Source organism: Vicugna pacos, chromosome 16, assembly GCF_048564905.1.
Source record: "Vicugna pacos chromosome 16, VicPac4, whole genome shotgun sequence".
Taxonomy (NCBI): Eukaryota; Metazoa; Chordata; class Mammalia; order Artiodactyla; family Camelidae; genus Vicugna; species Vicugna pacos.
Window position 1 is genome coordinate 410,648 of NC_133002.1, and position 26,977 is coordinate 437,624.

At 45.3% G+C, this 26,977-nt stretch overlaps 1 protein-coding gene across 2 annotated transcripts; it reads left to right on the top strand.

Moving 5' to 3' along the window:
* The first annotated feature begins 1,813 nt into the window (after window positions 1–1,813).
* PCTP (phosphatidylcholine transfer protein) lies at window positions 1,814–26,977 on the top strand. 2 transcript variants are annotated; one of them, XM_072940134.1, is made up of 6 exons: window positions 1,814–2,033; window positions 17,411–17,525; window positions 20,544–20,623; window positions 23,601–23,772; window positions 24,632–24,699; window positions 25,747–26,977. In XM_072940134.1, exons 1-6 carry the CDS (start codon window positions 1,893–1,895, stop codon window positions 25,810–25,812), a joined length of 642 nt encoding a protein of 213 aa, XP_072796235.1. In that variant the 5' UTR covers window positions 1,814–1,892; the 3' UTR covers window positions 25,813–26,977. The 2 variants fall into 2 exon arrangements, with proteins under 2 accessions (XP_072796235.1, XP_006216483.2); XM_006216421.4 differs by having other exon boundaries at window positions 1,815–2,033; window positions 17,408–17,525.

The following is a 26,977-nucleotide window of genomic DNA, read 5'->3' on the forward strand; positions in this document are numbered from 1 at the left end:
AGCTTCTCACCAGCGATGGCCCAGCCCCACATTTTTAGTCCATTTGTGAGTATTCATGAAACCAATCTCAGCTCTTAGAGCTTCTGTCAGTTAGGATTTTAAGAAGCCTCAAGTATATTATTCCTCTCTTCGTCACCTGCCATGTTGCTGGAGAGAGCATTTTTCACAAAGGACAGAGGCTGGCCTATTATAATAAACAGGTCTTTCTAGACCCCTTTCCAATCCTTTTTCAGACTTTTGCCACATAATAAAAATTATTCCCTGATGTAGCTTTTTCCCCCATTAGCTGTAATAATGTAAACATGGTTGTAAATCTCAAAATACCCCAATAAATATACATTTACCTTCTGAATTTAGTAGGTAAATATACTTCTAAACATGTGTCATAAATATAATTTAAATTTCATGCTTTATATTTTATATTTTGCATAATGCCATTTATACTTTAATGCTTGTCTTCATGAATCCATTGCTATATAGTGATAAAGGTGCAGTTTCATTAAAGCACCCCTTTAAAATGGGATTCCTTGGCGATATTTGAAAATGCTTCATAGCTAATGGTTTTTGATGAAATTCCTTTTGTTAAGTGATTGAATCTTAGTTTTAATAGTTTTTGTAAGGAAGAAAGAACTTAAAAGGCATTATAAAAACAGTAGTCTCTAACCTCTTGTGTATTTTGTCTATGGATATACCACACCCCTCTTCCCATCCTCATGAAACGGAATAGAACCAGCGTTGAATAGAATAAATCAGAAACTTATCTATGTTGCCACGTCTGATCTCTTATTGAAAATTGGCATCAGTGTAGGTTTGCCATCAACTTCAAGGCTTGCTTGCAAGTGCAAAAGGAGAAACATTTCATTATAGTAATGTAAAACAAGGGGAAAGTTTTATGAACATTTACTTCAATAAGCACTGGGCAAACATGTTCTGTGTTTATTTTATGTGGTCACCTCCTCCATGCTAACTGGTTGCACAATTCTTTCCCTATTTTATAGATTAGGAAACATGGGTTGCCAGAGTTTACTGGCACCCATGTGCTGTTACATTGATTTGTTGTTTAAACTGTCTGCTTTATTCAAACCAAAGTACAGTCTGGTGGTGAGAAATACAGTAATACCAAAGGGACATGAGGGAACAAAAAGATTAGTTGCAAGACACCTAAGTTACGCAAGCTGCAGAAATCCTGGAGGGAAGGCACATAACTTTTAGACCATCTTTCACAATCCAGTTGGCAAATCACCATTACGGATTAATTCCCTAATCCTTTTCGTGCTATGGTCCCCTTTGGCCTTCGGGGAATCCCATGGACCCCCTCTTAGAAAAAAATGCTTTAAAGTGCAAAACAGAAAGAATGGAAATTTTATTGAAATATGGGTCTAGCATTTGACCCCTGAGATTTTCAAACATTTCTGCTTTGTCCATCTCACCTCCCAAGTCTACCAAAACGCTCGGAGACTTTCCATAACCTTCCTCAGAGAAGGTAAAGGAGAGACATCCAAGCAGATATGGGGAGAGTCTGGGAATCGGGGGGGGGGGGAGTGCGAAATGGGTTACAGACATGTTTCTGAGATGACATGCGTGTCTTCCTTTTCCCATTTAGGAGCCTCCCCGTTTCCCAGCCCCTTCATCCTCTCCCTGGATCAAGTCCAGTGTTTCTCGGATTTACTTCTTTTCCACCCTCTTTACTTCTGCTCGGCCCAGCCCACTTCTCCAGGCCCGCCGCTCACTGGCCTCGCCTCCCTTAGGCTCCTCCCCCAAGTCCCGCCTCCTCCCGGTCTCCTTTCGGTTACCTGCCAATCTTGCTGGGCCAGCCTCTCTCCCCGCCCCCGACACACACCGAGCCGGTCTCCGGCCTCCCCTGCGGGCGGTGGAGCCGCGGCTGCGGAAGGATGGCCGCTGGGTCCGGGGTCTTCTCCCAGGAGCAGTTCTGGCCGCCCTGCGCGGAGCTCCAGCAGCCTGCAGTTGCCGGGGCCGGCTGGGAGCTGCTGTTGGAGACCTTGGGCCTCAGCGTGTACCGGCTCCTGGACCAGGTAGCGGTCGGCCCGCTGGGGGACTGCGGGGCGGCGGCGCCCGGGGTGCCCCTGCCCGCGGGGAGTGCGGGGCTGCAGCCCGAAGTCCGGACCCCACGGGTCTCCTGGAGCCGGGAGGAGGGAGCGAGCGCTCGGGCGGTGCCTCCAGCTGACTTTGCCCCTGCGGGTCGCGGGGAGTGGGGAGGTCATCCAAATTTAGTCTCAGGTCTGAGGCCCACAGTGGGAAGTGCTTTGTTACAAGTTCATGATCCAGTTAACGGGCGGATCGGTGGAATCTTAGCCCCATGCAGTTGACTGCGAGAGACTGGGAGCCCCCATCCCCGCTGGATGCCAGTCCTGTGTCCGGCCTGGGGCGGGGGAGGTGCGCTGGGGGGCGGGAGGGGCGTAGTACGGAGTATCCCCGGATTGAATGGATATAGAAAAGAGACTGAACTTTTCAGAGCGGGTGTGCAGGGTGACTAGCGTGGGGGGAAGAGTGTTGTTGAGAAAGGACCTACTGTCACTTCTAGTGATTTTAGTAACTTGCTTGCTTTGGCGGCTGCGCCCTTATCGCACTTCATGACTTGAGTCTGAAGCTTCTGGGAGAAAGTTTAACCGAAAGGCTAGGAGGAATGGAGTTGGGGGCGTGCCTAGAGGCCTTTGGAGCCAGGTAGCCAGCCAGGTGGATTGATGGCTGGTCATCTGTTGCTCCCTGCGCTAGAATAGCTGCCTGGCAAGTAGGTGAAAAGTCTCCTTTACGCAAAGTAGGTGAAGTGGAGGTTTCCTGGCAGAGGACCAGTGTTGCAGTGCCAGAGAAGGGAGGGGCTCTGCATGTCTGTGTGTGCCAGGGCCACTGGCTACAGCAGCATAAGCACAAGCTCACAGTCTAGAGCAGGTAGAATTCATTTCCGAGTGTCATTTCAGCAGTTACCTTGGTGCAGAAGTGGACATGTGTTCAGACAACATCCGTTCACCTTCTGACCATTCGTTTTCCACACCAAACACATCAGGCATTTGCCAAGTGTTGTCAATTCACTGCTCAGATGTATCTGATGTCTGGCCCGCTTCCCTTCCTTTTTTCCCCTTGACCTTTGCCACTTTTGGTGACACCTCTCACCTAGAATTGCGCTGACCTCTTAACTAGCTTCTTGGCCTTCCTGCTCCCTGATTCCTTCCAGCCTACGCATTACCCTATTGATGGCAGAACTAAAAATAATAGTAACTACTGTAATAGCTGACGCATTGCGGGCTTTCTTAGGCTCCAGGCACTATTTAAGTGCTTTGCAGGCATTGACTTACTCAATCCTCGCATCAACCCTAATGTAATGCACTGTGATTGTCACCTTTTTACCTCCATGGAAAAGAAATTTACTTCCACGGAAAAGGCTAAGTTGATTGCTCAAGACTGGCTTGGCTGTCTAGCTCCAGACCTGTGCCGTAAACGCCCTCCTGCACTGACTCTCTGTAAGGGGGCAGACACTGCCAGGTGGGCTATGCATGCAGAACTAGAGTGGTCCCAACTCACATTTCCAGCTTTATCTCCCATGGCTCATCCACACACCTCCTGTCCTCCAGTCAAGCCAGACCTCACCCCACGTTCCCCTATGGGCTTGTGCTCTTTTGATTTTGTGCCTTTCATCCCACAACATCCACTGCCTGAGCTGAGACTGGCTTTGTCTTGTGTATTGTTTCCATTGTGTTTTGTCATGTAGTGGACCCACCTCCCTGCTGCGGAGAGGATGGGAGTGGTATTCAGCATAGTTCCTATCCCCACCAACCGTATTGTAAGATATGTCTGTTTCCACCTGTTCTGGGCAAGAGAGCAGTCATGGTGCATTGATGTAAGTTACAGGTCTTCCCAGAGACTTCCATGAGTTTGGAGGCCATGCGATTCCCATAGGTGTGCCTTTGAGCCTCACCAGCTAGGTTGGAGGGCAACTGCCCCATGGCCACTTTGTTTCCATCTGTATTAAATGTCAAGAGACCCTGTTGGGTCAGGTACTAGCCTTTTCCTTGAACCATCAGTCCATATCCAGCATTAGATGCTGCCTGACCCACTTTGCTAGAGCCTCATTTTCTTTCCAGGTTGACTCCCATCCTTTATTTTACTTCTGGAAGAGAATTCCCTCTAATCTCCAGTTGGTAAATCTTGTCTTCTGAGTACCGCTCCACATCAGAAGTGAATTCGGCTTGTCCCACACTCTTCCTAGACCTCCACTCCTCTCCCCTAAAGCCCTTTGCCCTTTTCTGTCTTGTGGGTCAGTGCTGTTTCATCACCGTGCACGATGATGCCATTACGTGCCTCTTCCTCCTCCACCACCCACTTCCCTGCCCTGGGCCACTTTACCAACACCTGTGCTTATTGCCTTGAGCCTCCTGGTCCCTGACTGGAAATCAGACCAGAAGACCCTGGCTCTTCTGTCAGTCTTCACCTCGATAATACACCTGACTATTGTCCCAGGTGATTCCAGGTCAGGTTTTTCATTGCAGTCTTTGCCTTCTGGCTTTTAAAATTCCTCCAGCTAAGGTACATAGAGTGGACTTGTTTGGGGCCCCTTCATGTTGAGGTACCAGCAGGGGGTCCTACTGATCTACCCAACTTTTGATAGTGCTGCATTAAGACCTTTACTTCAATCCCATCAATATTCATTTTATTTATCATATTTCTTATCTTAATAACCGTCTAAGGATTTCTAGTCTCCTGGAATGTGCCCCTGGATTCTCCCTATCTACCCCCATTTTCCTAGTAATTACTCTGATTTTCTTGGCATCAGTAAGACCCATAAAGAGACACTGAGCCAGGTAGGCTGATTAGGCTTCTTGGATTGCTCGATTTTGCATCAGTAAGGTTACATGTGGTTCCCAGGCAAAAGGGACCCTCTTGATCAAAGTTTTTGCCAAAATTTTGCTAGGCAAGGGGCATATTCATTGGATGAATGCCTTAATCATGACAGAGGAAGTCCAATATAGCTTGCATACAAAGTGTTTCAGCTGCTTCGTCAAGGGTGTACCAGTTGGATTTTATAGGATAGGACGAATTAGTCCCCCCTTTAGGACTTTACAGTGGTTTTTATCCATTGGAATCAGGCTGGCTTTTCCCTCGGGAATAACCTGCTGTGTGTCTGGATCATGTGTAACTATCAGTTACAGACCGAAGCCACAGACATCTGTGATCATGATCGAAATGAAGCTGTAACAAAGTTACTAGTACATGTTTTGTAAAGACTGAAATGAGTATAGAGGTCTTGAAAGACTTTGCAATGTAACAAATAAATTATATTTAAAAATAAAAGAGATGGTGGCTTAGTTTAGTACACAAATAATTCTGAATCTTGTTCTTGGACAAATGGCTACTTTTGATAATCAACATTTTGATACTTTTTTCTCTTTTTCTATTAAATCACATAATTCCAGATTTAGAAAGTTTCTTTGAAACCATTCTTTCCAACACCATCATCCTTTCCTTTACTTGTTTTTTCTACTTTGCTGACTCTTTTTCTTTGTTGTCATCTATTCTTTTTCCTCTCCATGTTGCAATAGTAATAAATAGTCTTCACATGGTGCTTTAATATACAAAATGCTGTTACATGTAAGTTTTCATTAATCCCTCTCAACAATCAGATAGGCAGAGACAGGCTATTTTCCTATTTTATATGCAGCAGTAAGACCCAGAGCTGTTAAGTTTGCCATGCAAGACTTCATAACGAGTAACTAGACAAGATCCAGTCTACTCTGATAAACTCAGTACCAAATACGCAGCATACTTCAATTCAGAACTACATTTTCTGGAAGCTAAGCAAAACTAGTATAGAGCTGCCAAGTGCTATCCCGCATGGTACTGTGAGAAGAGCATAGGTTTGGGGGCAGACAGTCCTGAGTTAAAATCTCTGCTCTGCCCCACTATCATTCATTTATTCATTCGGATGTTGATCGAATGCCTCCCATTGTGGTACTGCCCTCACAGGGACTAGGCACAAGTAGGGAATAGGAAATTGGAGCTGCTGTTTCAATGAATGAGCTTCTTGAGGAATGAACCATATTCACTAATGAGAATAAACCCATAGTATATAATGAAATAGGAGGTGGAAATGCTACAAAGAAAGTAAGGGGGATAGAGGGATAGAGAGATGGCATGGCATGGGGAGTATTCAGGGGTGATGCGATTCAGTTCAGTTAAAGGGAATCTGGAAAGCTCCTCTGCCCAGAGGTAACATTGGAGTGGAGATAGAAGTGAAGCGACAGACTGCGTCCAGCAAATATCTGGAGGAGAAATGTACCAGAGAGTGTTCTCGAAGCTCAGTCACTTTCGAACCACCTGGGGAGCTCTGAGGACATCACCAAGTCCTACCCTAGAGTCTCAGATTTAATTGAGCTGGGGTTGGGCGGGGCTTGGGGGGTCCTTTTGAAAAGCTCCCCTTTCATACAGAGGTTGATTTTTCTGGCCTTTTTACTTCTGAGTATGTTTGAAATGCGTCATAATAAACTGTTTTTGCTATTGTTTTAATAGTAAAGTTTCCCAGGAGGTTAACAAACATACTGGGTTTTAAACCCCTGCAGTAGAGGGAACACTGCGTGCTCGGTCCCCAAGCTGAACTAGGCTTGCCTTGTCTTCTGGGAAGAGCCAGAGGGCCACAGGACTGGGGTGAGGCTGGGACTGGACAGCGGCCAGGGGCCAGGCCCCACTTACTAGCTGGATATTATTGGCCAGTTTTTTTTTTTTTCATTTTGAAATCTCAGCTTCCTGATTTGCAAAACAGGTATAATACTTACTTTTCAGTCAAATATTAAATGAAACAACATAGGGCAGAGTGGTACCCGACCTTGAGCACGCACCAGAATCACCTGCAGGGCCTCTTAAAAATCACCGTCAAAACCTCACTCCATTTCTGATTCAGTGGGTCTGGGTGGGGCATGAGAGTTGGCATTATATTTCTTTACTTCTTTTTTTTTTTCTTTGCAATCTGTTTTAACCGGTTGCCAAGTGATGCTGAAACTCCTGGTCCAGGGACCACACTTTGAGTACCACTGGTGCATGACAGGTGGGGAGCATCGAGCATGGTGCTCAGGGGGTTTTGCCATTAAGAGAGAGGAGGGGCCCCTAGTGATGAGAAGCAGTGGGAATTGAAAGGTAAGAGCGAGAAAACAGAATATCTTAAGACGAAAGCAATGTCTACTTTGAGGCTGACTCTTCCTTTTTAAATTAGTGACCACTCGGGAGTCATTGTGGTCCCCTGAACAGTGCTGAGAAGTCCCCCTGACAGAGGAGGGCTCTGGGTCACTTACAAAAGCTTTCCCAGTGATCTGCAGTCAGGTCTCGTGGGAGCCTTAGGCTGGTCACCTTGCTAGCAGCCACCGTGACATGACAAGAGATAGGGTGAAACCAGGGTGCAGAAGCTCACAGCAGGTTTAGACCAAGACAATGTTGGACTGAAAAGATCTGGCTGATGGCTGGACTTCTTCCATTTTCAAACTAAGTGTCTGGCACTGTGAGAAGGGCCTGCCTTTGTCCTTTCATATGTCTTCTAATCAATGCGTTTGTGAGGAACAGACAGAGCTCTGCCACGGACTGTTCTTTCCTGTGCTGTGGACCTATTAAAATACAGCAACTTTTTCAGGGGGGCCAAGAGGAAGTTTGGCTCTTGGGAGGGAAGCAGAGATCTGACTGCCCTGAGAACAGATTCACCTTGACGGAGGAGAAGCTTCCTCTCCCATTCCCCAGGTGGGGTCGCAGTCTGATTTGCATCATGGGCTTCTTTACTTCTGGATGACAGGACTAGTCTGCTCCCTTCTGCCACCCTTCTGCTTCTCCCCTAGGGAAGGAGTAGGTACCCGCACGACTGATGGAACATTTGTTGCACCCAGGACACCTGTGCAGCCGTATTTACCAGTGGGTAGGGCCACCGTGTCTTAAAGCTGAGCACCCACGTGCGGCAACTTCCTGCCACTGCTTGAGGTCACCTGTCTGTCTCTTCCGTCCTTCCTAGGCATAGCACTGGATAGACATGTCAGAGCCTCAGTTCTCCCTCTCTTCACTTCATCTTGGGATAAGACTGTGGTATGAGGCAGTGTGAGGATGCTGGCCCCAAGGCTTAGATGGGGGGCATGAAGGGAGAGGGACGAGTAGGATCCCTCACTTCTGTCTCCAGGTGTAACCCTCTCTTTCCCCACGTCCCTGCAGGAGGTTTGCAGGAGTGGGCTATTAATAAACTGGAACTTTGATTTTCATTGGGCTTTGGGAACCCTAGCGAGGAGAGGTGACTTGTAGGAAGGATTTGGACATTCTAGATCCTTGGACGTAATCCCGTACCAACGCCTGGGAGGTTCAGGGGCTGGACTGGGGTAACTCCAGGTGGAGGTCGCTTCCTGCTTGGCCTTCTAACTTGCTGATAACATCAGAGTGTGGGCAGAAGGAGAATTCTAGCTGGCTCTCCAGTGGGAGTGCTTTGGTACTTCACAAGTTCACCACTCCCCAGTGTTATTTTGGAAGATTATTTTACCCTCCGTGGGAATTAGGCCAATGAATATATTTTTGTCAGAAATCCATATAAATATAAACTTCGAACTTTAGCCCGGGACTTTTAATGTGTTATTAAGACACCAAAAAAGACCACCTTATCTTACCGTTTAGTTTAGGAAAGACACCTTTCCATAGCTGCCTTTGAGTTGTCTGTGTCTAGCCCAAGCAGAAGAAAGCTCCAGGATACAGGTTCACGACCCATCGAAGCAGTCTTTCAGGACCTATCGTGTGCCTGCATTGTGCTAAGCCCTGGTGATACCTGACAAAGTTCATACCTTCCAGAACCTTTACAACAATAAAATCGGCACTTTTATGTTATATAGATCTGATTTCCTGACTATGATTTTTTTTTTCTCCTTGAAAAACTCCTTTTAACATTTCTTCCAGAGCAGGTCTGCTGAATTCTCTCAGGTTTTATTTGTCTGAAAAAAGTTTTTTATTTTTTCTTCATTTTTGGAGGACAGTTTCATTGGAGATAGAATTCTGGTGGCTTATTTCTTTCAAAGCATCACATTCCCACTCCGCTTTCTTTGGGCAGGGTGGTTTCTGACTCAATTTTGGCGGGGTATTGATCCTGTATGGTATCCTCAGGATGGTCAGATTTACTCTGAAAGATGGTCTGAACTTAAATCGTAAATCTCCATGTGATTCAAAATAAATATATTTGGGGCTTATGATGCTAAGATTCCTTTCTTACATGTATAACTGCAATACGACTTTATAGTAAATTGGAGCTTCCCTGGGTTGTATGTTTTGGAAATGGTGGTGGCAGTGGTCTAAGACAGGCACTGCCAATTTTTTTTTTTCTGTAAAGATCCAAATAGAAATTATTTTAGGCGTTAATAGGCAAAATGGAGGTTATTTATTACTTAAATAACTACTTGAAATGTATAAAACATTCTCAGCTTGTGGACTGTTTAGAAATGGCCAGCATGACAGACTTGGCAATCCCTGGCCTAAAGTATCGTTTTGATGCCCAGTTGCTCTGTGATATTAGATTTTATGAACCTAAGACCCTAGCTGAGCCTCAGCTTCCCCTTCTATAAACTGGAGATAATTCCTGCTCTGCCAAATTGTGCAGAGAGGATGCATTTTGAAGCACCTAGTGAATTAAATGGTGTTTGTGAGCCGCGGCAGGGCGACCTTGTGTCCCGGTATTACCCACCACAGCCTGGTTCACGCTTGCCGTGGTGAGACATTTCACAACACGGCTTTCATTCAGAAGTGTTCTGCTTGGAGCGACGTGGTCACCATGGCTGCAGCTACATGCACTCCGAGGGCTTATCATTTACCTAATAAATAAAGGTTGAGGGGTCAGCGACAATTTGGAGGCTGTATCACAGACCTTGAAATCTGCTGTCACATCGTTGGCATCAGGTTCAGGTTCTGTGGCAACTAATGACTTCAAGTCAAGTTCATTATGTGTCTGACCTTGGGTGAATTTCATAACATCTTTTAAAAAAAGTTTTAACAGCTTTATTGAAGTGTCATTTACGTACCATAAAAGTGACTCATATTAAGTGTACGGTTCAATGATTATGGAGTCATGCAACCTTCCCCACAGCCTGATTTTGGGGCATTGGTGTTACCCCCAAAGAAACCTCTTGCCCATTTGCAGTCACTCCCTGTTCCCATTCCTGATGCCAGACAGCCACCAAGCTGCCTCCTGTCTCTACAGGTTTACCTTTTCTAGAAATTTCTCAGAACTTCTTTAAACCTCAGTTCCCTTGTCTGAATCAATGAGTTTATCGATGGTCCGCACCTCATATTGTCATTGCCTGGATTAAGTGGGATGAACCCTGCAAAGCACTCAGCACAGGGCCTAGCATTCAGTAAGCACTCAGTCAGCGTCACTTATCAGCACTACTTTACCTAACTCTCCACAGTCGTTCTGCAGTAGACCTACCGCGTGTTCTCAGAGAGATCTCAGATATGTTTTGTGTGTGTATGTGTTTTTGTTACATCTCTTTTTTTTAACTGAAATGTAGTCAGTTCGCAACATGTCAATTTCTGGTGTACAGCATAATGTTTCAGTCATCCATATAAATATGCATATTCATCTTCATATTTTTTCATTATAGGTTACTACAAGATATTGAATATAGTTCTCTGTGCTCTACAGAAGAAATTTGTTGTTTATCTTTTATATATAGTAGTTAGTATCTACAAATCTCAAAGTCTCAGTTGATTCCTTCCCACCCCTCTTTCCCTCCTGGTAACCATAAGTTTGTTTACTATGTCTGTGAGTCTGTTTCTGTTTTGCAGAGATCTCAAATACTAAATCAGATTTAGTCAGCTGTCTTTCTTCATACGATCTTGGTACACACTTCCCAGCAGCAGCTGCAGCTTTGACACCTGCCATTAGGAGTGATTCTCGTTGGTGAAAAATGCTAACTTCTCACACCATCTGAGGCTGTTACTTGCCACAGAGAGCTGGAGTCAGACAGCTTCCTCAGTGGTAGATTGGGAAGGCTTCCTGGCCCTTGAGGGATGGAAATGAGCCCTTCCATGAGACAGAAAGAAAATTCAGTGCACACTTGACAGCACATTTACAGGATTAGAGAGATGTGATTCATCAAGGCTGTCTTGTAATTAGTGATGTAAACACCATAATTGAAGAAAATGAGTGATGCCTCTCTCCAGGACAGGCGGCAGCGTGGGGGACACTGGGGATTACTAATCACTCCTCCGTGGGGGTTACTCCCTGTGTGGGACCTGCAGCATTGTGACATTTTGACATTTCTCATATGTACACACATTTGCTTTTACAGAAGTTATTCTGCTTAGGCCAAGTAAGTGTCCTATTGGCAGCAATGTTTTTCTAAATATTTTAACCCAATGAATGCAAATGAAAAAATTGCAGTTTTTGGATGTAATTTCAGTAAGAAAAATCACCATTGGGAAGAAAAATAACAACTTGATTTTTAAACAAGTTAGCCAGAATAACAAAACATCTCAAAAGTTAGTGATGACAGTAGCAAATTGCTAAAGTATGTATCTGTACCCCCTCCATGTCTTCACTGGGAAAGTGGAGTTCATGAGATGCTTAGTTCTCAGGATTACATTGAGTGTTAATCTCTAAGCACAGTGACCAGCTTAGAGCAGGTACCTATTGGTGCTAGTTCCCCCCTACATGAGCAGTGTGTAACAGCTCTGAATCATTAGATCTTTAATCTGGTAGAAGGAGACTATTATTACACCTACCTCAGAGAAAATGGTGTCTAATGCTGACTAACTACTTTTGTACCAGGCACCCCAGGATTTTTAGGTGGATTATCTAATTTAATCCTCAGAATCACTCCCTTACGTAGAAAATCTCATTAGACCCACTTTGCAGCTGAGGAAGCAAGTACATGGAACAGTTTAGACGGCACCTGGGCTGTGACCCCAAGCCCATGTCATAACCACCACGCAGTATTTTCTGGCTATGGGATTTTTGAGATGACTCTGGGGTAATGCATGGAAAGACAGCACAGCCACAGTTCACTGAAGGAGGTAACATTCATCCTTTCTCCATTCCTGCCTTTTCCTTGATTATTGTCTCAAGACCCCAGCAGCAGTGTCTAAAAAGTTTCCTCTTCTGGCTGTTAGATGTCTATTGGACAAACATGCCAGGCTCAGGGACTCAGGGGAGTGTCTCAGTGGGAGGTCCATTCTGGGTGGTCTTGGGACAGGAACAGTGTCTTGAGGACTGGAAAGAACAGGTCCTCATCTAGGTGTAGCCACCAACAGTGTCTTCAGCTGACTCCTGGCGAGTCAATGACACCTTTTACATAAGAGTCTAAGTCTCCCTCCAGCTCTAAGATTCTTTGTCATCTTTACTGTAATCATTAGCTTGTGGTTTAGAACAGTGGCTTGGAGAAAATGTGCAGAGACAGTAGAATTAAATTAGAAGACATTGTGGTGGGCGGAGAGTGTTGCCCTCTTTCTGGCTGTCCCAAGTGCTAACTGTTGGGCTCAGGCAAGTAATGTAGCCTCTCTGAGTTTCACTTCCTCATATAAAGGTGGAGACCACACCAGTGTCCCTGTCGATATCACAGGGCTTCGTTAAAGATTATACGAGATAATGAATGTAAAACTGGAAACTGCACTGTATTTAGAGAAACAAATACTAGCATTATTGAAAGAATTTATAGCAGGTTGAAGTGACTGGAAGACTTCCAAGCAGAATCCGCGGCTGTTGCGATGACTGCTGACAGATCACCAAGGGAAGTACCAGCTGAAAAGCCAAGTACAAGCCTGTGCCTGATGTTCCCTCAAGGCCAAGAACACAGTGGGTCCCAGGAAGTCCATAAATTTTTTTCTGTGGAAGGAGTTGGTACTTTCTGTTATAAAATATGTGCATTTCAAGCACTGTATGCAAAATTAAATATACTTCAATTTAATGTCCATTAATAGTGCCCATTATCCCTTGCTTCTCTTCTTTGACAATACATTTTAGTAACGTTTATGTAAGTCTGTACTACTTTAACAAATTTAACACAGAATCCTATTTCCTTGTAAATGTTCATAAGTCTTATCAGAACTATTTTTTCATCCTACTTTTCTACTTTAAAGTGATGTCAAATAAGAAACAAATCTAGACTTGGTAAGCAAGGATTTTTATTCAAAAGGATTATTGCCAAGGTTGGGGTTGTTCTAATAGGAAGAATACTTTGACCATAAGCTCCATGAGTGTCTCAGGAGTGAGGCAGGAAGGTCTTTCTTTTATAGAGAGCAGTTAGCAAGGTGGAAGCCATGTGTGGGGAAGGGAGATGAAGGTGGCCTGGCTGGAGACTAGAAAAGAGAGTGTTTTACCCAGGGGCCAGTCTGTTCTCAGGAGGAGCTGGCTACTGGTTCAGGCTTAGGGTGGGCCAAAGTTTAGAGTCCTGAAGGGGAGAGAGATGTTTAACCAGTTTGGTTAACAAGCACTTTATTCTGATTGATCCTTGGAATAAGCAGTTTAGCCAATCATTGATGGGTCAATGAAAGGGAATGTAGAGGTGCTGAGTCTGGCCTTGCGATAGCTTAACAAGGGGTGCTTCTGTGAGTCTCATCTAAGTCATCGGGGAAGGTGGGCCTTTTGTGATAATCTGTTTGCTGGAACACAAAGGGTGAGGGTGTTTTTTGACCTCTACTGTTCTCCAGGATCACAGGAATCAAGTAAAATTCATTGTCAGTTAAGTACCACTTGTAATCATTAGGATTGCTTTTAGCTGCAAGTAACAGAAAACTGGACTTAAACAAAGCGGGGTTTTATTTTTCTCACCTAAGAAGGAGTTCAAAGGTCAGCAGTTGCTGGCATTGGTTTAGATGATCAAGGATACCAGTAAAGCTCTTTGTCTTTTTCACTCTGCCTTCTCATGTTTGTTGTCTCTTAGTCCCAAAATAGCTGCTGTAGCTCCAGACATCCTATTCATACTCAAAACAGGAAGGAGGTGTCTTATAGTATCTCTGCCTGCACAGAAGACCAAGAAAGTTATCATAGGCCATAGGGGTTCTCTTAGCAGGAAAGAGAGCATATGCTATAACACATCTTCTGTTTCTTCTGGTAATTATATTCTACACTTGATATTGACTGATTCTCTACCATTGAGTAATTCTTTTACTGTCTGAAATGCAGGAAATTAAATATCCTATAAATGAGCATTAGAAAAGTAAGCAGCATGTTTTACTTTGGATAAAAAATTGAGCCTTTCTTAGAAGTGGTTTTCAGGGGGAGCTTCAGGAAAAGCCAAGAACCTCTTGAGTAAGCTTGTTTATTGAAATGGTAGTAAACTTGCAGACATATCAGCAACAAACGTTGCAAAGAGTTTATCTCTCTAATTTAAAGGAGACTTACATATCAATAGTAAAAACATTGCCCAAATAAATACACAACTTGTTTTCTTTTCCTATTAATTTGATTGTAAAAACAGTGGAATCCAGTCTTCATGAGATGCTCCTTTGCTACTAGTGAAAGTGTAAACAGATGAAAACCTTTCTTAACAATTTATAAAAAGTATAAAAAACCTTAAAATGTTAATGTCTTTTACCCTGAAATTTCTTCCTAAGGAAGTATCATCCTCCTTTTCCTAATGAAAATGTTAGAATTATGGACCAAGTTGGTCCATATGGAGTAATTGTTTCAGTAAGATTCATATTTGTCAAACTATATGGAAACATATATAACTTACAAGAATAATTAACTTAGGCGTGATCTCTCCACAGCTTCATGCTCTTCATTGCATGTTGTTAAAAATAAGAATACAAGCTCTTTATACCATATTACTCCCATTTTGTTACATATAGAATTATTATTTACTCAAAAGTAATACATCAGATATTACCATTAGGCATTTATGGATTATGGGGTACATGCCATTTTAAGTTTCTTTATTCTCTTTGGCATTTTTTAATTGTCCTTAATGCGTATGAATTATTTTTATAATTATTAACAGTTCACTTAATTTTTTTTTCAGAGACATAATACAAACATGAGTTCATTTGCTGAGATCTTCTAAAATAATTGATAGGTGACAAAGTGCTTTGATCCAAGAATTTGGGTGAGGCTCCTCAGTGCCTAGAAAGAATACTTTATTGATGGACTAGGGAAGGTGTCACCAAGCATTTTGTCCTCTAGTGTCTGGCATCTCTCGGTTCTGCTAGGAAGGGAGTGTTTAAAGGGAGCTATCACAATAGTTCTTTCTCCGGTAATCATGGAAATCACTTTGTTCTATTCTTCTCTTCCTAGAAGGCTTTCTGTTTTTCACTTCTGTGATATGTGCGGGACTGAGGTCACTAAGGGCCGAATCTGCATTCAGGAGGGGAGGGGAGCCAGTTCACGGAAACAGTGTGTCTTCATTCATCCAGATATCCTAACTCATGTGAAATTGGAGAGATTAGCTCAATACATAATTATCCCTTTTGCTCAGTATGTGTGGAAAACGGGGCCCCACTCTTCCTGAACAGAAGCTAATTGTCTCCCTTCCAAGGCTGATCAAAACGTGTGGGTGTAGGTGTGTGGTATGTGTAAACCCTCACCATCTTCCCATCTGTGAGGGGGAGGGAGGGGACAGGAGGGGATGAAGATGTTTCTCCCGGGTCCTGCCCTTCCTGTGGGACAACCATGGCACAGCACATAAGGGGGTCAGATCTACCAGTCTATCATTTGCTGGTTGGAAACCCTTGTTCTAAAGCCACATATTTGTAGAGCTGAGACATCCTTATGACTTCAGTTTCCATTTTACCTTCCACTTCCTGCCAGGTATTCTTAAATACATCTGAGATCCCTAAACTGGGATGTGCTTATCCCTGGGTTATGCCAGGAGACCCTTGAAGCCTCAGGATCTCTAGAAAGATTCACCGTGTTTACCCCTTGACTTCATGTAAGTCCCTGGAAAGGTGTTTTAAAAGATAGGTTCGTTCATGTTCAATTAGCCAATGACATTGCGTTAGCAGGTAGAAGAGTGAGTCCACCTGAAAGTTTCATTTTTGTGTGTTTGTTTTGTTTGCTTTTGAATTGAAATTAATCTAAAGGCCATCAGTTTAAACTTAACCATAGAGCCTTTAGGCAAGGGGAGGGTAAGAATTGTTAGTTACCATCGTGCAGAGAGTGAAGTGTGTGGTCGTCCGACCCCAGCCCAGAACCCTCACAAAGATACGGAGGATACAGCTCAACGTGAAAACAAGGGCATTCTCTTGTACTTAGGAACCTAGAAATGGGCTTTTTCTGACTAGAAGGGACCAATATGATTGAAGCTGGTGTTTCTTTCCCCCTTTCATTCTTTCATACACGAGTTGTTCATAGAAAAAAAGAAACAGTTGTTGGAAAAGTCTGTCTTTAAGTTGGTACAACAAAGTGTTGGGTTTCTTTACACCCTGTGGGTATCCAGAATAGTGGTCTGAATCTTGAGCACTAGCTGCCTATGTGACGCCCCCACCTGGATGTTTGATAAGCATCTCAAGCTCGACTTGCCCAAAGTAGAACTCTTGGTTATTCCACAGCCTACAAATCACCTCTTCTGTAAGTTTTCTCTGTCTTAGAAAGTGGGGCTCCCTTCTACCTGGTTGTCTAAGCAAAAGGTTCTAAGCGTTACCCTCAATTCTTTGTCTTCTCTGTCCCGACAGCCAATCTGTCAGCAATTCCTGTTGACATTACTTCCAAAGTATGTTCCTAAATCACTGACTTCTGCCCATCACTGTTGTTTCCTCCCTGTCCGATCACCATCATCTTCTATCTGGACCATTGCACTGGTCTTCTGACCCAGCTCCTTGCTCCCTTATGATCTACTTTCTACCAGGTGGCAAGAGTCATCTTTTAAATGTCACTCCCCTGTTTTGTTGGTTTTCCATAGTAGTTAGGAAAGAATCTTTGCCCCTTTCCCCTGGTTTATAGAGTCCTTTGGGCCCAGCCCCGGCTCCCCTCTCTGACCTCAGCTCCTGCTGCTCTTCCACACCACAGTTCTCTGGGCCCCCTGCTTTCTGTTCTCTGAGCAAGCCAATCCACCCACCCGGGGGCCCTCTCCCAACCAGGAGTGGGCTTTCTCTTCTTCCCACAGCCGGTTCCTTCCAATAGTGAGAACAATCTGCTCTGAGAACTCCCTCACAGAGGCAATTCCTGGACACCTGATAATATAGGACCCACCCCCAGCCCTCCAAAACCAGGCGCCATTTGTCATATAACCCTTCTTCTATCCCCTAAATTACCTGGATAGCATATAGCTCTCACCACCAAGAGTGCCTAAGGCCAAATATAAGACCCCCGAGAGCAGAATCCACATCAGCTTTTACACCACTGTGTCCCCAAGACCACAGAGCAGATGCTCAATAATGGTGCTGCACGAACAGCTGTTTTGCATGTGCTGTGTCATCGCCACGTGGGAATCAATAGGTTGTCCCTGCTGTTCTGTTTCTACAGCAGACTGGACTTTATGAGTATAAGGTCTTTGGCGTTCTGGAGGATTGCCCACCGGCTGTACTGGCAGACGTCTATATGGACTTAGACTACAGAAAACAGTGGGACCAATATGTTAAAGGTGAGTGACAACAACAAATTAGAAAGTAGAGTCTATTAGTATTTCTTCTAGTCGTTAGAAAGCGATAGGCTTAATTTCTACTGTATTATGTTTCATTTTTAATTTTGGCATAAACATCTTAAAGTGCCAGGCTCAAATGTGACTTTGCTATTCCTAGGACCTGCTCCTGGCATACTCTTAGATTCGCTCTCCATTTTGCTCTGAGGGCTACTTTGCTCTTACTATAAGTTCATCATCATCCTTTGTACCTAGGGGAAGCCACGGAAGGCTTCTTGGAGGAGGTGGTGTCTGAGCTTTGTTTGTTTGTTTATTGAAGTATAGTCAGTTATGATGTCAGTTACAGTGCCAATTTCTGATGAATTTCTGGCACAATGTCTCAGTCATGCATATACATACATATATTCATTTTCCTATTTTTTTTCATTAAAATTTATTACAAGATAGTGAATATAGTTCCCTGTGCTATACAGAAGAAATTTGTTTTTCAAGCTTTGTTTTACAAGTGGAGTCAAAGTTTTAGAGACAACAAGAATACATATATGTGAGGGGGTGAGAGAGTGAGGGGGAGAGTGGTTTAAGGGCATTTATGTTGCAAGGAGCAGCATGAGTTGAGTGAGAAACAGCATGAGTAGAGTGAGGAAGACATGAGTAACAGCACGAAACATTAAAAAAATGGGAGTCCTCGGGTGCTGTTAGGTTGTCAGGGTAGCAGAATCTGGAACGAGAATGGGAGAAGGGTCCACATCCCCAAGGGCCTAAACTGGCCACCAGGCTGCAGTTCTTAGATTTTTACCCTGTAACTGATGGAGGTTACGAGAGGCATTAGCTAGGGGATCCTCCTGCCCCCAGAGCAGGGAGCAGCCTCTGCCGTCCCAGTCACAGTGGAACAGGTACGCAGATAGCCCAGGGGCACAGAAGCCCTGACAGACCCTCACTGTGGTCAGGACTCTGGGCTGCAAGTAACCAAAAGCTAACGAGTGCCAGTGTCAGAAAAGGAAAAAGTGTTTATTGGTTCATGGCATTGAAAATCCATGGGTATCTGGCTTCCTGGACAGCTGCATCCAGTACTTCATTTCTGCGTCTTGACTCTGTTTTCTCCAGTGTTGACCTAATTCTCGGGCAGATTCTTATGTCCTGGCTGAGATGGCCATCAGGAGATGCAGGCTTACACTCTAACCACATACACAGCCCCGGGGGAAGAGGAACTTCCCTGACGGCTGCCGGAGCCCCAGACTTACCCTTAGCACCTCAGCAAGGACCACATGCTTGTTTCCTGGGAATGTTTGTCATGGTTCTGGCTCTCTTAGTGTTTTCAAATACTCTTCCAATCTAAGGGAACTGTGATGCCCTCCTATCCCAGGGAGAAGGCAGATGTTCTCTGTCCATCTCCTGAGCAGCCGAGATCCGGTCATGTGCTCCAGACCTTGGCAGAGCCTCTGATGTTTGTTCCTTGGTGTCAGCAGCGCCTGCTATGGAGTATGGTCCACAGGCAGCATCCATTTAGCTTCTCAGGAACAATCCTGAGGTTCTAAACCTAGCTCTGGTCCTCCCAGATCTTCTGTGACCTACCTCAGAGCCTTTATTAAACCACTTTTTGGTGTAAACTTGCTAGAGCTAAGCTAAGACTCTGACCAGAGGTACCATCCTTGAACCAATCCATGTGGCCATGGCTGGCTCAATTTCCCAGTCCTGATATTAATGCTGAGTCAGTCCTGCTTAAACCACATTGTGGAGAAGAGGGGAGGGGTGATGCCCTGGAGGAGACTGAGATACGGGTCCAGGAGGAGGGGAGTCAAAGGTGAGCAGCAAAAGCAATAGATGTCCACTCCTCCCTTCCTTTCAAAGGCGTCCTCAGCCTCTTGTCCCGATGGGCTGGCAAGCTCTTTACTCCATGGTTTTCTTCCAAGAGGGTTTCTCTCTTTCAAGAGCTGAATTAAGTAACACATTTCCTCAGTCAGCATCTCCTCAAGGGCCTCCCTTGGTTTCTTCAGCAGCCTTGGCTTGGCTCCTTCTCTAAAGGGTCAGTTAGAAGCTTTCTGCACAGCTTGGGGGCAGAGGCTCTGTATGTCCTCGAATTCCTTTGCTATCTCCCTGCAAGAGCTGCTGCTCATTGCACTCAGTCGCATGGTGGATATTAAGGAGATTTGGTCACTGTAGCTGTGATTTAAAACGACATGGGAGAGAGGCAAGAAACTTCAGGTTAATCACATTTATACCACTTTCTAGCAGTTGAGGAATGACACTGAATTTTCTGGAACCTTCATTTCCCAGCTGAACTCACTAGACTGGGTGACTCAATCCCAGGCTACCTGTCAATAAATCTGAAGAGGGGAGAAAGGGCTTAACAGTAAAACTCTTGGTGCTCTAGTGACCTCTGGTGGTTACTATGATTTTTTTTTAAATTGAAGTATAGTTGATTTACAGTATTGTTAGTTTCTGGTGTAAAGCATAGTGATTCAGTTACACAAATATATATATATATATTCAGTTATGCAAATATATATATATTATTTTTCATTATAGATTATTACAAGATATTGAATATGGCTCCCTGTGCTGAACAGTAGGCCCTTATTGTTTATCTAGTTTATATATGGTTGTTAGTATCTGCAAATCTCGAGCTCCCAATTTATCCCTCCTCCCTCCTGGCCCCCGGTAACCATAACTTTCTTTTCTATGTCTGTGAGTCTGCTTGTATATTGTAAACCTGAAACTATTCTTGGATGCCAAATGTTGTCTCGTCGCATTGTATTTGAGAATGTTGTTTATGCTACATGATGAACAAGTTTTGTTGGGTTCTTTTACTTTTACTGCGTTTTTTTACCTACTAGACTCTGCCACTGGGCAAAAAGCTTTCAGTGGTAACGAATCTATCTGACTTTTTTGTAGAATTCTATGCCTTATGAGTTAGTGGTTTATCATTCCCTACAAAGTCATCATGTCAAACCTTCTTGTTAATTGAAGCCTAAGGGGCTTCCAGATGCAGTAACTTCTTTTGTTTTTGTTTTTGTTGTTTAGAACTCTATGAAAAGGAATGCAATGGACAGGCAGTGGTCTACTGGCAAGTGAAGTACCCTTTCCCCCTTTCCGACAGAGATGTATCCTTTCCAAAGGCACACCATTACTCAGCTTTCCAAGTGCTTCTGTGCCCCATGGCCATCACCCAGTGGCCTTGTGTCCAGCAGGTGCGGACATCATCTTTGACTCTTGCAGCGGCATCTGCTGCAAAGCTGCTGCTCCCTGTGTGTCTTTCGAGACCTCCGAGTGTGATTTCTGGGCCTGACCACGTGGAACATCAGCAACTGTGGTCACAGGAGGGTAGCTCATTCTTTCCTGAGACGTCTTCTAGGGCTTGAAATTGTTGGGCCGCAGAACTGGGGACCTGAAAACAACTTTTCATGAAGAGTGTTCAGTACACTCCCTCAATCTATAGCGGAGGAAGAAGGGACCCAGAGAGGTAAAGAGATGGAGGCACAAGGACAGGTGCCTAGAGGCAGAGTGGGGGCTGGGACTCAGCACCACATTCCCGACTCTATCCGCCTCCTGTTTTGATGCCCCACGGTGTTCCCTCTTTGACCACTGGATCTGGACACTGGGTATATGTTTCTTCCTGTCAGTTTCCATACTATATTATGAAACATTTGAGTGGGGTGTGGGGAGTCTTAGCTAACACTCCAAGGTTCCAAGAAGCCCCCTTAGGACCAGCCTGGAGGGTTCGATGGACGTTCATTTGTGGGGATGGCGGAGGTAGAATGTAGGTGTGGACAGATGAGATTTTGGCTCCACTGTCTTCTTCAATTATCGCAGCTGAGTGCTTTGCACACTGAATTTCCATGGAGGATCCTTTTAGCAAAGGGTCTCAGGGATTTAAAAAAAACAAACTCTTAGAAACCACTGAATTGGATGATCCCTGGGCTCTTCTAGACCTAACATTCTGTAAGTGTGCATGTCCCTAAATAATTGTTCTCTAGAAAGAGAGGTGTCGGGGGTGTGCTTGTGGGTATTGTTCGTGTGTGTTTTGTGTGCACGTGTCTACCCCGACCCCAGGGAGATTATAAACTCCATAAGGGTTTATTTCTGGCATGATTCCCACAGACGGCTGGATAGTTGGTGCACTGCTGGCAGGTAATTGAACAATCACGTTTTCTGAATCCCTTAGATTTTATGTGGCTTCCTGTCACCCTGTGGACAACTGTGCAAGGTTGGTGCAATCGTCCCCATCAGACGGTGAAGGAAACTGACACAAAAGGAGGCTCAGAACTCTGCTCAGTTTCTCATCAGGTCCCCCCACTAGTAGGCGCAGGTCTAGCTGTCTCCAGGGAAGGTGATCTGGATCAGGGCAGCCCCACCTCTCTGCGCTCACAGGGACACTGCAGGCAGGAAGGACAGGGAAGTATTCTCAGGAGTGGACACTGGGGGCTCCCTGAAGTTCTGTTGCCTTGGCCTTCCAATGCCACACAGCCCCATAATGAGTATCTCAGTCTATGTGTGTGCACATATGTCTCTCCAATAAGAGCTGTTCAGTTGTTGAGAACAGAGAACAGTGCAGTGGAAAAGGACATCAGTTTTAGAGGGAAAGGCCCCAGATTAAGTGTGAGTTCATTTCATCATTTGCTGTGTGACCTTGGAAAAAGCCATTCACTTCTCTGGGCCTTCTCAGTGAACTGATGGTTCTCAAGTCATAGGCTGTGTGGCATGCTGGACCTTCCAGCCCTTCAGAGACTTCTGCCAAATTGTAAGCAATACATCAAGTTAGTTTTTCCTCAGTGGGGTGTCAGGTGATGTCCATCACACGAGCTGAGCAAGTTGTGGGACAGAATTTGCCGTGAGGAAAGAAGAAGGCTTGGGAGAGAGGAAAGCCAGAGTCAAAGCTACATCACTTCTTCTCTAAAACATTTACGAACTTTACTCATCAGATGTAGAGAGTGGGGACAGTAGACCCCTTGCCGGGTGCCTGGGTGAGGTGCAGACAACTCTGTGTGCTCTTGAGGCTCCAAAGTGGCGTGGGGCAGCAGTCAGGACTATTGTGCTAAGTGTTACTGTGGACTGTCTGGATTGCTTTCAGCTTTTAATTCCTTCAATTTTGATACCTGAAATCCTGCCTTTGGAAAGTCTAATGAACACATTAATGTGCAGCTATGAAAATCTCTCCAGATCTTGTAGCCTATCTGGGTTCAAATTCAGATTCCATCACTTCAGCTGGGCTGTGGGACCTTTGATAAGTTTCTTTACTTCTCTGAGCCTCAGTTTCATCATCTGTAAGATGGGGATACTCAGGATGGGGCTACTTATGCCGAGCTCACAGGGACTGTCTCAGGATCAGAGCTGGTGCTATATGTGAGATCCATGATGTTTGTATAAGGTGAGGTCTCAGTACATAGTGACTTCTGCTGTTTTAGAATTGAATTGTATTCCCTCTCACAGCGCCATAGACAGAGTGGTTGTTCTGTGAGTGTTTATTGAGATGAAGCGGCTTTGTGGTTTTTGATGAACCAGACCCAGGGAGGACATCTGCCTAATAAACAGTCATGTATTCACATGTCTTCCTATGATCAACAGGTGTAAGCAACCTTGCCTGACCATTCTCTGTGCACAAGTCAGTGATTAGGGCTTAGTGGGAGGACAAAGAGCAACGGCCCCATTGTTTCTTGGATGCTTATCCTGCTCCAGTCTCTCTCCAATGCCCCCACCAAGCCTGCCTGCTAGGCAGCATTACCCACTTTCCCTGCGTAGGGAAACTGCATCTTAGAGATGTTGAGTAAGCAACCCATGATCACACAGCTGATAATTGACCAATCCTGATACCTTGTAGTGCCTTCTTGGAGAAAGGAGGACTAGGTGCCCCACATAATTAAAAGCAGCAAAGAATCATTCACAGAAGGGTGAAATGTGCTCTGAAATAGAACGCCAGTGGGAGGAGCCAGAGTTTTGCAGGGCAGGGAGGGAGGTAACAGTGCAAGGGAGCAAAGGCCAAGTGGAGGAACAAAAGCACCCCCCTTTGCTTCGGGCTGGAGGGCTTTCCTCCTGCACATCTGAGATGCTGGCCTGGATGTCAAGCCTTGACTAGGGGTGCAGTATGTCTACGTGCGGCAGCGACAAGAGCTGGACTTTGAAGGGCAGAAGGTGCATGTCATCCTGGCCCAGAGCACCTCTGTGCCTCAGTTTCCCGAGAAGTCGGGTGTGATCCGGGTGAAGCAGTACAAGCAGAGGCTGGCAATCCAGAGCGATGGCAAGAGGGGGAGCAAAGGTAAAAGAGGGCACGTCTTGGTGCACCCCATGTGAAGGCCACACTGACTGCCAGGCATGCAAGATGCACGGTGCTTATTCCCCGAGGTCAGAGACTGGACACAGGTGCCAGAGAAATAAGGGAGCCTCAATTCAGCCCAGGAACGTGGCTAGAGTGCCAGGGGGGTGTTTAATTCTGACTCAGTCCCTTCTTTACTGACTCTCGCGTTGTCCAGGTGAAACCAGAACACCTGAGTGAACCAGAGGTTTGGTAAGTTACTTCAGATCAGTTCCACACATACACACGTGGAGCCAGGGTGGGCAGGAGGGCTGGCAGGACGGTCTCTGAGGACACAGCTCCTGCTCAGCAAAACCCCAGGGACTCGGGACCTGCCTGCCTTGAGCTCCAGCCACAGGACAGCAGCTGGGTGGGGCCGTGCTGCCACCTGCTGGAGCCTGGCTGGAACAGCCTTGGCCCTGCAGCTGTGGCAACATCTGAATTCAGTTCTGATGAGTGTTAGATCTGTCACCTAGGACACCTCAGCTCCCTCTTCGGAGTCTCCATTAAACTGAGGTTTAATTCCATTAACCCCTTAGGATTAAGACAATTAATGAGAGGAACAATCAGATGAGAGATTATATTCAAGGTCTAGCACTTGCCAGGCTTTTAGTAAATAGCAGCAAATGTGCCTTGGTGGTTTTCCAACATGTTTGTATATCGCCTCCCTTAAGGCAAGGCAGAGAGCGGGTCCACCTGAATTCCCTGTTACCCGCCTCTGTACTTTCTGGACCTGAATGTAAGGGGGGCAGGTTTGCAGGGTTTGTTGATGTTTCTTGCTAACATGCTTCCTCCTTCTGAATTGTCCTCTCTCCCTCTCTAGTTTTCATGTATTACTTCGATAACCCAGGTGGCCAAATTCCGTCCTGGCTCGTTAACTGGGCTGCCAAGGTGAGCTCTCAGGGGACAGAGGAGGGGAAGTGTGTTTGACAAATATTGACATCACCCAGGGGGCTGTCAGGCAGAAGGGACACCCTGTCTCAGGCCTGACCAGGCTCTTCTTCGAAGCAGCTTGGTTGAGTGACTATGGTTAGGACAGGGGCTGTCAAACTTCAGGATGGAGGCTGGGACAAATACAAAGAGTCTTCAGCTGCAATGGCAGCCCCTCCCTGCTTTGCAGTGAGACCCACCAGGATCACTCTCTGGAACCTCCGGACAGTGGGATGCTCCTTGTAGGAACCATGGTGCCTGTGGACCCTGTATCTGCTGATGGAGGAGTTAGGCTGACCTGACTCTGGAGACAACCAGATGTGTCCAAGCCTGGGCGAAGCCTCTTGTTTTGTTCCTGTTGTTTAGTTCTGAGGAGAGGGAACCTCAGTGGTACTGCCTGAAACTGTGATAACCATTCAGCCTGCACTGTAAGGTCCTACTTACTGGCTCGAGGGCTTGCCAGAGTCCCTGGGAGAGTGAAAAAGCCCAGAGGCTGTGAGTCAAACACGTGGTGTTTTGAATCCTGTCCCGGCTTCTGACCGTGTAATCGAGGGAAGCCGTTGATGTCTTCCCTTTGGAGATGGGTATTCCCGCCCTGTAGAGGAGTAAGTAAGACAACATTTGGGAAAGTCTTGGGCAATGCTCACCACCCAAGGATGACGTATCTTGTCTCCTGCCCCTGATCCTTACCATTCTCTGATTCTGTAAAGCAAGTCTTTGCTGTCATTTCTTTAGAGAATCTTATTGCCCAGCCCAATGAAGTCCCAGAAATATCTCAGCTTTTTACTAGAAAAAGCCAAAATATACGACAGTGGCTTCCAACAGTGGCCCCTGCCGTCTAGTATTGCCTGTGACCTTGTCATCATCTGTGGTGACGTTCTGTTGAAATGTGATCAGGGGCCCTATTGTCATATGTATTATTCCCAAAGCCTTTGCCTCTGCCACATCCCAAAGAATCAGAGTCATCACTGTGATGACATAAAAGTGACAGTCTCCTTTCCTTTGCAGAATGGAGTTCCTAACTTCTTAAAAGATATGGCAAAAGCTTGTCAGAACTATCCCAAGAAAACCTAAGAGATGGAGTTGGGAGCCTTGTGTCCATGAAATGATGTCTCCAGAAGTGCCACAACTACTGACGCTCAGCCTGCCTGTCACTGTTCCATCCTCAGAGGCCCGCACACCCTCCAGCACGTTGTCCCCAAGCGTGTTTGCCTGATGCCTGGTTTCCATTCCTATTCTCCCCACCTCAGGATGGGCTGTTGAATTTGAGTCAGATTAGGGAAACCTTTGCTTGTTTATTTTTAAGAAGGGAAGTGCACACTAGGGAACACAGTCATTCCATTGTGCCACTGGAGGGGGATGGTGGGTGGAGGACTGACAACACCACCTAAGACTGAAAGGTCTCAGCATATGATCCATTCCATATGTGATTTCTTGCAACCCCAAAGGGGCTGCCAGAAGTTGCATCTCCTTCAGAGTTGACTCTCTGCACCAAGACTAGATGTCACATGCGGATGTCCGTTTGCCTTATGCTTTGCTGACTTGATCTGGCTGGAGGTGATAATCCGCTAGGTCTCTCCCCAATCCCACTTGTGAAGGATCGTGAGCTGTTTTGATTTCAGACCATTTTGAAAAGCATTGCAGGCCTGACCAAGCACATAGTGTGATAACAATTTTTTTCCCATCACCCATGTCTAAGTTTTTCTCTTTCCCACATGCCACTGGGGAAGGGTTGTCCATCCCTCCCTCGTCCTGCATTTTACTGGAAACTGAGGCATCAAGACAGTTAGCAGAAGCCAACCTGCTTTGCACACAGCACTGAGATAAAATGTCTATATGCAATAAATGAATTTCCTTCTAGAACATTTGGAGCTGTTGAAGGGATAAAAGTTCACAGCCAGGGAAAGATTAATTAGTGGTGTGATATTCCTACACCTTTTTCTCAGGAATTCTACCTAAGTTATCTGCCTCTTCCACCACCAGAAGTCTCCTAGTTTCCTCTTTTTCTCCTGAATTTTGGAGGAAAAATTATTCTGTGACTAAAGGCACAGCTTTATGATCTCAGGGAAAAATTTTACCCACTGTGTGTGATGGTACTGAACCTTGATTAATAGGCACAGAAATTCTGGATGTAAAGCTGGAAGCAGGGGATTTATTAAATGGGATACCTCAAACTGTATGTTTTCTCTCTGGAAAGGAAAGTGTATTGAACACCAAGTAAATACAGAGTGTCTTAACA